This window comes from Marmota flaviventris, chromosome 3 (assembly GCF_047511675.1).
Source record: "Marmota flaviventris isolate mMarFla1 chromosome 3, mMarFla1.hap1, whole genome shotgun sequence".
Classification (NCBI taxonomy): domain Eukaryota; kingdom Metazoa; phylum Chordata; class Mammalia; order Rodentia; family Sciuridae; genus Marmota; species Marmota flaviventris.
In genome coordinates, this window is record NC_092500.1 from 100,774,400 (window position 1) to 100,784,753 (window position 10,354).

Genomic DNA, 10,354 nt, shown 5'->3' on the forward strand with positions numbered 1-10,354 from the left:
AGTTGGGAAGGCCCTGAGAGATCATCTCTGGTTCTGATTGCTCTTTAACTAACATTTAAATCTGATCTGAAGGCTCAATTCATCAGAATTCTATTGACATGAGACTGAACAACAGGAAAATTTTTAAGAAAACCAATTGATGATCAAGATGTTTAAATAAAATGAAAATATTCAGAGGGCATCCATTACTTTTTTTTTTCTTTTTTCTTTTTGATACTGAGGATTGAACCCAGGGGTGCATTAAAGCTGAATTATATCCCCATTCCTTTTAATTTTTTAAAGTTTTTTTATTTTGAGACAAATCTCACTAAATTCCCGAGATTGGCCTCAAACTTGTGAAATTCCTCTCTCAGCCTCCCAAATCACTGGGATTTCAGGTTTACACCACTGAGCCTGGCTTGTTCCTTTCATTCTCCATCATCTAATCTCTAGACCTGGATGGTAGTGACTATAGTCAGAAAGACAAGGCACTTGAAGCACTGAAATCAGAAAACAAATCTAAGTTGAACTTACTAAGACAGGACTGGGAATTCATATTTTTAGAAAGTGTTCTAACGAGATTAAGCCTTGATTTACCAGAGAACTCAGTGAATCCAAATATGCTCTTTGGGACCTAGTATGCATTTCATCTGTATTTGGAGTCTAGTAAATGTGTATTTATCCCCTAAGGATTGTGGTTAAGATTGCAGAAGTTCTCTAAGCCACTGCAATGTTTTCCATCCTGCCTAGCATTCCCTCACTGCCTTTCTTCACCTTTCTTGCACGAAAAGAGATCTGGGGTGACAGGAAATGTGACTGTTCATCTGACATTGCATGGCGTCTTCTTTATTTGCCCTTCATGTCTGCCACAGCCTCTGATGCTGGAACAGCCGAGTCACATTTTGTGAATGTTTTTATTTCACAGAAGACACACGTGATGGCAGTAGGCTTCTGATGATTTAAAGGTTTGATGGGTGCAGCTGTCTGGTAGCTCTTTGTCTTCCACAATCTTTTGCCTAGAAAAAGGAATTCTAATGTGTTTTAATCATGCTGACCAGCAAGGGTCAGGGATTCCTTCACTTGGGTTTGTGTCTCTGGTTGTGTATATTCATACCTTCCTTTAAAGGTAGGTTTTATTTCTGCTTATCTCCTATAACCTTTTAGTTTCGTGTATTTACTCTTTTTCTTGTTGTGCTTGAATAAGCAGATATGAACGATTCTAGGTAAATATATAAAGTGTCTGTATAGGAAGCAACACTGTTATAACTGCTGATTAATCTGGTATTGATTAGTTCAGTTTAACTTGTCAGAGGAGATTTTTGAGAGGTGGGATGGAGAGCACAATGCTGTAAATCATTTTATTTTATTTTTCTAATTAAAATATAATAAGAACCATACAGTCTTCTATCTTTCTCTGCTGTGGATGTATTCTACTCATGGAATTGTAGGTATATTTAATATGTTTTTCAAAATGGTGATTTATTTGTTAGCTGATAATATTACTCAATCTATGAACCTTTCCATTTTGTAGGTACTTATTTTCATTTTGGAAAATAGGTCACTTGATTATGCTGAAATATTATCCTAAGAGTAAAATTATTCATTTTCAAAGTTAAAACTTAGAACTGCTGCTGAGCTGAGCAAAATCACATTTCCAGGTGCTGTTGGGTTTGCAGGGACTTGCTCTTCAACACTGATGGAGGGTTTACTTAAAATGTGTCAAAGGAGAGAAAATGGGTAACCAGGAGGATTTTTTTTTCATTGTTGTCTTACAAAGAAATGTTTTTATCATTGTTAGTTACTATAGTAAAAGTGACATTTAAAATTTCCCTCTCCTGTTAAAATCTCAGTGTTTCAGGGTTTCCAATACATTTTCCATGCCCCTCTTCTCATGTGGTAATGTAATAATAGTTAGTCAGCTGTCTGTTTTTGCCTGATGAACTTTTCCAACCCTTTCAGTTTTATTTTATTTATTCTTTCAAGGTACAAATCTCTTCAGAAAACTTGTGAAATTTCAGATGTCCAATTTGGATTCTGTAAGGGGAAATGTATTTAAATGGGGTTTTAGTGGAATAAATTATGTCAAGTGATAGCATCGACTTACCTTTAATGCATTAACTTATCTTGGAAAAGTACAGAGACACGTGTCACTATTGTCCTGAATTTAATGACTGAAAATGCTATTAAAAAACCTAATTTTGAATTATTCTTAAAACATTTTAACTAGATTTGCTTTACAAAACTTGCATTCTTAAAATCTCCCAAATTATTGAATTTCAAATTTGGTTTTCAGAAGGAGATGGCTTGTGAAGACCTTAATGAAGTGCCTGTGTCATTGTGCTTGATGGAGTGTCCCCACCTAAACATCTTGTTGGCTGTAGACACAGATGTCAGTATTTTAGATCCGAAAGGGCAGGGCAGGGCTTTCCCTCCCTTGCCAGAAAGCTTCTAGCTCCACTGGTAGGACTATAAGTTCCGTTCAGCAACATAAACAGAAAGGCCAAGCCTCCTGTCTGTCTATCCTTCAGTGTTTGTGGTGCATTGGACTTTAAAAGTGTTCTTCCCAACATTATTTTCTTTGATGTTGCCCTAGGTGTGGGATGTAGGCATAATTAATATTGTCTCCATCCTCAAGGGAAGCAGTGGAGGCTAAAGGGCGAGGTTCAGTGGGCACCGTGCGAGAGTGTGCAGGTGGAGCTGGTGACAGTGATGGGGCGCTGGTTGGTGGGCACAATGCACTCCTGGAGGGACCTGGTGACCGAAACGCCCCTGGCACCTCCCTAGTGCCAGCACTGGCTCTGATTCCCTAACTCTTCCCTCTCTGGCCACGCAGGCTGTGCAGGATGTGCATCCGAGGAGAGACTCTTCCACAAACTGTTTTCTCGTTATAACCGGTTCATCCGGCCCGTGGAAAACGTTTCCGATCCTGTCACCGTGTATTTTGAAGTGGCCATCACACAGCTGGCCAACGTGGTGAGTGTCAGGCATTTGCCACGTGTTCCTCTGGAGGCTCTGACTCCGATGTCAGAGAAGTCCCCACATTGGAGGGGACACTTTCTTCAGTGATGCTCCACTTGTTCACCTTAGATGGTGACTGTCTGGAACTGCTTTTGGGACCAGTTTATGAAACAAAGAAGTGGAGGGAAGTTGAAGGGAGAATTAGAAGAGCTGTACTTACTATGGATTGGGTTGTTGTAAATACAGAACTGAGCTGCATCTAGAGTCTGGGTGGCCCACTCACTGGACAGCATTGCTTCAAATCCCTGGTTAATGAGTCCTTTCAGGTCATCGTTCTGAAGATGGTGAGAGGTAACACTGAAAGCAGAGCTTGGCTACTAGTATCAAAGTTTTTTGTTGTTTTTTAGGCGCTGCTTAAATACAAGATGATTTTTTTCCCTTATGTAATGGAAATCTGAACTTTTGCAGTCTAGGAGTTTAGCACGAGGTGGCTTCATGATGTGAGCAATTGTGTGTTCAGTTGCCCAGGTTATGCACTGCACAACTCCAGAGGATGTCACTTACATGGGCTATGATGATAAGAGCATAAGCCAACTATGGCAACAGTGACCAAGGTTCCTTCTATCTTTTTACTTCACTATCCTTTGCATGTGACTTCTTCCATTAGTGTTGCTTCATGTTCCAAGATAACTGCTGTCTTTCCTCTTATCACATTCATATTTTGGGCAAGAAGCAGGAGGAAGGGAGAAAAGGGTTAAAGGGGCACATACCAGACATTTGTGACCTCTTCAGGGAGCTTTCTTAGAAGTCCTCCCAACAACTTCTTCTTTCTGTCTTCATCCCCTCTTGTTGCCAGAGAAAGTTGGGAAAGTAGCTTTTTTAAACTGAAATTTTACTGTTTGAAATAATTTGATTAAACCCAGTTATAAGAAATAATAGAGAAATTCCTTATATGTTTTGCCCAGTTTCATCGACTATCTCTCCTCCATTTCTAAAGTAGTGTCATTACAAGAACATTACATAGGGCTGATGCTGTGGCTCAGTGGTGGAGTGCTCCTCTACCATGCATGAGGTGCTGGGTTCGATTCTTAGCAACCCATAGAAGTAAAATAAAGATATTGTGTCCATCTAAAAACTGAAAAATAAATATTAAAGAAAACATTACATATACATAGAATATGATGACTTGCAGCCTTGGCTCTTTTGCTTAGTGTTATCTAAATGTTGAGTGTATCAACGGTGTGTGTTCCTTCTCGTCACTGAGTAGTGTCCCATGGTTCTGATGTACCACAGTTCATTTAATCATTTGCTTGTTGAAGAACATTTGGGCTCATTCTAGTTTTTTTGGTTTATTATGAATAAAGCTGCTATGAACATTTGTTAAAGGTTTTTGCATAAACATAAATCTTCATATCTCTAGGATTAATACCCAGGGGCACTGCATGGCTGCGTCACATGGCAGTTATCAGGTGAGCTGTGGGGATGGCTCTGTGATGTTCTAACTGCCAGGATACTTTGTCCCAATTACGTTCACACCCCCTGCTGCTGTCTGAGCCCCCAGCTGGACCCTAAAGATCCAGAGAGCTCTATGTGGAAGTATGTTTGTTGCCATGCAACCTGACCTTGGTCACAGTCTTCTATCTTTCAGGGCAGGAGAACGTCTACTCCTGCCTCACAGAGATGCCTAGCCAGTGTTCCTAATGGCTTGGCAGACCTGAAATGGCAAACTTGGTAAAATTAGTAGCCTGCTTGGCCTTGTGGATCCATGTCTCTGAGTCTATTGCTGTGGATCCAGTATATTGGAAATTGTGACTCAAAACTTGCAATACAGCTGGAGCGTCACCTAATTCAATTTCCTCAGAAAGAAATGGAAGATGGTCCCAAGGATGTGAGGTGGTATCGTGGGTCTCTGGCCTCCTCCAGGGGGGCTGTCTGATTACAGGGCACATGTTCATTGGTGTGGCCTGGAACTGGATGGACACCTTGGCTTTCTAGACGAGCTCCTGATCCAAATCGGTTGACACCTCTGAGGGTGTCCTTACCTCCACACACCAGCTCCATACTGAGGAAGTGTAGCAGGGGAGAAAGGGCTACTGCTAGAAGGGTATTATCAACTGATTTTAGCTCCCAGGACACAGTGTAGAACACTAGTTCAGAGAGGAAGCAGGCTTTGAAAGATGGTTGAAGTTTATTCCAGTTACCTCTAAGAACTTCCTGAAACTGAGACTGCAGAACTTGTCTTTTCTTGACTGACATCTCATGGATTTATTGACATGACTCCTGCTAACCTATGCAGATTGCAAAGTGACCCCTGTATGATCAGAATGCATTGACTTTAGGCTTGGGTAACTGTAAAACAATGCTGGCCACCGCCTGCTAGTTCTATGTTTTCTGGGATCAATAGGAAACCATGAATGTAACTGTTTTTGCTGATCTTTTTAAACCTTTGGACTTATCATGGCTTGACAACCCATTTGAAGGAGGAAGCTTGCCTCTCTAGGAAAGGCAGTAGAGAGCATGAAATGAAAGAGTAGAAAACTGCAGAGTGGCCCGGGGAACCAGGGCAGAATGGTGTCTGAGCCTCAGCACAGCGCCCTGAGCCTCAATGGAGTTCATTTAGTCTAGAGGGTTCTTGGGTGCCTTGGGAAGCTGGGTTGGCTGAGCAAGTCTTGGGAATCAACTGCTGGCCACTGTCGACAGCCCTTGGACTATTGTGATGTAAAACTACCCAAGGTTCTAGATGAATCTTTGGTAACTTTCACACTGAGAGTTGGTAGCCACTTAGGAACTTATTATACTGGGGATATTGGCCTGGAATGCTTTTCCTCCAAATAGCCTCATTTAAGAATCTGCTTAGACATTACTTCCTCAGAGAAGGCTTCTTTGGCCATCTTGTATAAAATAGATGTATGTGTGTTTTATGTGTGTGTGTACCTGCACATGGACTACTCTATGAGAGTTATCTATTCATAGGACTTATCTTTATGTCATATTATATTGTGTGTGTGTGTGTGTGTGTGTGTAAATTTTATATTTCCCCAACTACCAGCTAAGACACATGAAGATAGGACATTTTCCCATGTTACTTCTCTATTCCCAGTATTTACATAGCACATAATAGTTACTCAATAAAAATTTGTTTCATGAGTGATTGAAGGGGTGGCTTGGGTAGGGAAAGGGAATATGTAGTGGGTGGGTAGCAGATTCCAGCTGGGAAACTCCATGAGGCTGATGTTTTTGGTAGATGCTGAGGGGAAAGCAAGGACCTGGGTTTGGGTATCTGTATCCTCTGCAATACTTTCTCTCCCTCTTTTCCAAGACTCTCTCTCCTCTTCTTTTTTTCCTTTAATGGAGTCAGAAAACTTTATGGGTTATGGTGAGCACAAAGACTTCAGAGAGGAGGTGAGACCTAAATCAGCTTAGACCGATTAAAGCCACATTTCCTTTAAAGTCCACAGCATCGGGGCCAGATGTGGAAATATTGCATTTCTGGCTGCATGCTAAATAAATTTTGTTGTTGTTGTTTGTTTTTGATATTTATTTTTTTAGTTGTAATTGGACACAATACCTTTATTTTATTTATTTTTATGTGGTGCTGAGGATCGAACCCAGGGCCTTGCACGTGCTAGGCAAGCACTCTACTGCTAAGCCACAATCCCAGCCCAATAAATGCTTTTTTAAATATTGTTTTTTCAGTCTTCTTGCTTTCCTTCATTAGCAAGAGTCACTCAGATTCATCTCTCTTTAGTTGTGATTCTTGCTATAAGATCTACCTCTATTAGCAAGTACATGTGAAGCTAAAAATATGATTTCTTTTTCCCAGGATGAAGTAAACCAGATCATGGAAACCAATTTGTGGCTACGTCACGTATGTCTCTCTCTCTTTGAACTGTGGTCCTCACATGTCCACTCAATATCAGATGGATAGAACCCACTGGCATGACCTTTTTCCATGCCCATCTTGTGATAGACATACCTTACAGCTGACTTGATGTAGGTTTTACAGGTGAAGAAACCTAGTGACAAATGTCTCTCCGACATAGAGACTTTCTGTTTTCTGCTTTCTAATCTCCTATTTTTAACTTGGGCTTCAGATTCTGATGCTTGCTCACTCCTTGATCTCTGCTGCCCCAGGCCTGGAGAGGTCAGTAGCCGAGATTCCCACCAGCTGACTCTATCAGTTATATTGTCTCCTCACTTAAAAAAACTTGATAACTTTACACAGATTTGGAAACAAACTCATCATCACACACAGTTTTAATATTAGAAATGGGTTACTACTACAGTTTGACTATAGTTCATGGGACATGGAAGTCAAGCCTATAACCTCAACCAGCTAACTAACAATTAATAGAAAATTATCTAGTTAAATATTGCCCCCCAAAACAACTCAACTATTTAGCCCCCTATTCCCCATGTATATAATTTACCGGCTTTTGCTAGAAACCCTGCAGTCTTCAAATAAGAATTTATTTATTTTTTTTTAAATCTGTTGATCCAACATAAGGAAGATAGTTATTTAAAAATTTTAAAATTATTCTTATTCATTTCAGATCTGGAATGATTATAAGTTGCGCTGGGATCCAATGGAATATGATGGCATTGAGACTATTCGTGTTCCGGCGGATAAGATTTGGAAGCCTGACATTGTTCTCTATAACAAGTATGGGTGTCTGACAGTCACGGTCTCTTTCCCAAGTTACTTTTGGAGTAATCCACAGGGAGTCGTATTGATGTGTTTGATTTATTTTACAGTGCTGTTGGTGATTTCCAAATCGAAGGCAAGACAAAAGCCCTTCTTAAATACGACGGCATGATCACCTGGACCCCACCAGCTATTTTTAAGAGTTCCTGTCCTATGGATATCACCTTCTTCCCTTTTGATCATCAAAATTGTTCCCTGAAGTTTGGTTCCTGGACATACGATAAAGCTGAAATTGATCTTCTAATCATTGGCTCTAAAGTAGACATGAATGACTTTTGGGAAAACAGTGAATGGGAAATTGTTGATGCCTCTGGCTACAAGCATGACATAAAATACAACTGTTGTGAAGAGATATACACAGACATAACCTATTCCTTCTACATTCGGAGATTGCCAATGTTTTACACCATTAATCTGATCATCCCCTGTCTCTTTATTTCATTTCTGACTGTGTTGGTCTTTTACCTTCCTTCAGACTGTGGTGAAAAAGTGACACTTTGCATCTCAGTTCTGCTTTCCCTGACTGTGTTTTTGCTGGTCATTACAGAAACCATCCCGTCCACCTCTCTTGTGATCCCACTGGTGGGTGAGTATCTGCTGTTCACCATGATCTTTGTCACACTATCCATTGTGGTGACCGTGTTTGTGTTAAACATACACTATCGCACCCCTACAACACACACCATGCCCAAATGGGTGAAGACAATTTTCCTCCAGCTGTTCCCACAGATCTTGATGATGAGGCGGCCTCTGGACAAGATGAAGGAAAAAAATTCCAAGCAAAATCCTGAAGTTCTTTCAGGTAAGCCTGTCAAGGTCAGGTTTGCTAATCGCAGAGAACCTAAACTTCTGAAGGAATGCTGCCACTGTCATAAGTCAAGTGGGGCAGCTACCAGCAAGAGAAGATTAAGTCATCAGCCTTCACAATGGGCAACAGAGAATTTGGAGCACTCTCCTGAAGTTGAAGATGTGATTGATAGTGTTCAATTCATAGCAGAAAATATGAAGAGCCACAATGAAACAAAGGAGGTAAATACACATCTCCTCTCATTTAAAGACTTAGATCCTCAGTGTGAGTTGTGTTTGTAAGAGAGTCGGGCAGCTTTGTTATTATGCAGTTACTGATGGACTGACCTAGGGGTCAGAGCAAATCTCCACCAACTGAGGTAAACCTCAAATCTCAATCTGGTTAAAATGCATGTTCAGGGCAACCTTGGTTAATTAAACCAAGAACCCTTTCACAGAAATGTTGACAAATTGAAGGGTGGAAAGGGAAAAGCTGCCCTGGAGGGGAAGAATTGACCGCAGAGCTTTGCAGCCTCCAAGTAGTGGGAGAAGGTGTATGAGCTCCAGTGTTCAGCAACTCCAGTCCTGCTTGTTCTACTTGAGATGGATTGAATGAGCTTTGGGGATATTTTTAGTATCCACATATTCTGCTTCTGGTGCCCAGAGTCTAACTATAGAAGCACACAGCCTTCCCTCATTCTCCAAGGAGAGAGATCAAGGAAATCATGCCAGTTTTCCGCTTCATAAGGATGATGAGCTAAGGGCAGCTGAAATCTTGTGCAGGCGCCTGGGTTTATTTTACATGACAGATGCTGGCATCCATATCTCTTAATGAAAGGATATTGTGAGAGCTAATGTGCACCCCGTGGGTGAGGGGGCAGATACTAGGAATGCCTGCTATCTAGGGTAAAAAGTCTGGAAAAACTCACCTTTGGGGTGGCACTTTGTAAAGTCTAGGAGACAGAGTTCCTATTGACTTAATTGCCATCAGGAAGGGCTCTCAAGACACAGCTGCAGAGACTTTACAGTTTGAAAAGCTGTTCTTCCTGCTCAGAGGGTCCTCAACAGTACCTCATGGCTTCCATTCCCCCCCAACTGCATGCTTCACATCCACTCCCCAGGCTTACCATGGGGTCAGTGGTGCCAATGACAAGAGTTGAGCTATCTAACAGCTGCTTCTTGGGAGTGTTCCCTGTAGTCGGGAAAAATCTTTTGTGACCTAGGTGTTCCTGACCCACCAGGTCTTCTGCATGCTCTATAGCCAGCTCCACGAGGTACCCATGGAGACACATCCACCCTCTTCAGACAAAACAAAATTTCTTTCATTTTTTGGGGGGTGAGGGGTGGTAACCAGGGATTGAACTCAGGGGCACTAGACCACTGAGCCACAACCCCAGCCCTCAAAACAAAATTTCTTATAGGTACTACTTAGAAGGCATGGGTTAACCAAAATGCCACCAACATTTGTTTTTAAAAGTACTGGGGAAATCTTTGAAAAAGAAAACGTTATGGAGCCGGGCGTGATGGCATACGCCTATAATCCCAGCAGCTTGGGAGGCTGAAGCAGGAGGATCATGAGTTCAAAGCCAGCCTCAGCAATGGCGAGGTGCTATTGGTGAGACCCTATATCTAAATAAAAAAATACATAATGGGGCTGATGAACTGGCTCAGTGGCTGAGTGCCTCTGAGCTAGTTCAATCCCCAGTACCTAAAAAAAAAAACTTATGAAACAGAACATGCTTCCTTATGGTTTTTATTTTTAAAAATAGCTTTGACTTTTTGTTTGTATTTCAGGTAGAAGATGACTGGAAATATGTGGCCATGGTGGTAGACAGAATATTTCTTTGGATATTTATAATTGTCTGTGTGTTTGGAACCACGGGGCTATTTCTACAGCCGCTATTTGTGAACACAGAAAAATTTTAA

The 10,354-nt window shown here is 41.3% G+C and overlaps 1 protein-coding gene across 1 annotated transcript; it reads left to right on the plus strand.

Annotated features, from left to right (window-relative positions):
* The first annotated feature begins 1,026 nt into the window (after nt 1-1,026).
* Nucleotides 1,027-10,354, plus strand: Chrna6 (cholinergic receptor nicotinic alpha 6 subunit). Its single transcript, XM_027939338.2, has 6 exons — nt 1,027-1,105; nt 2,813-2,952; nt 6,761-6,805; nt 7,491-7,600; nt 7,693-8,671; nt 10,223-10,354. The coding sequence occupies exons 1-6, from the start codon at nt 1,027-1,029 to the stop codon at nt 10,352-10,354; spliced, it is 1,485 nt and encodes a 494-aa protein (XP_027795139.1).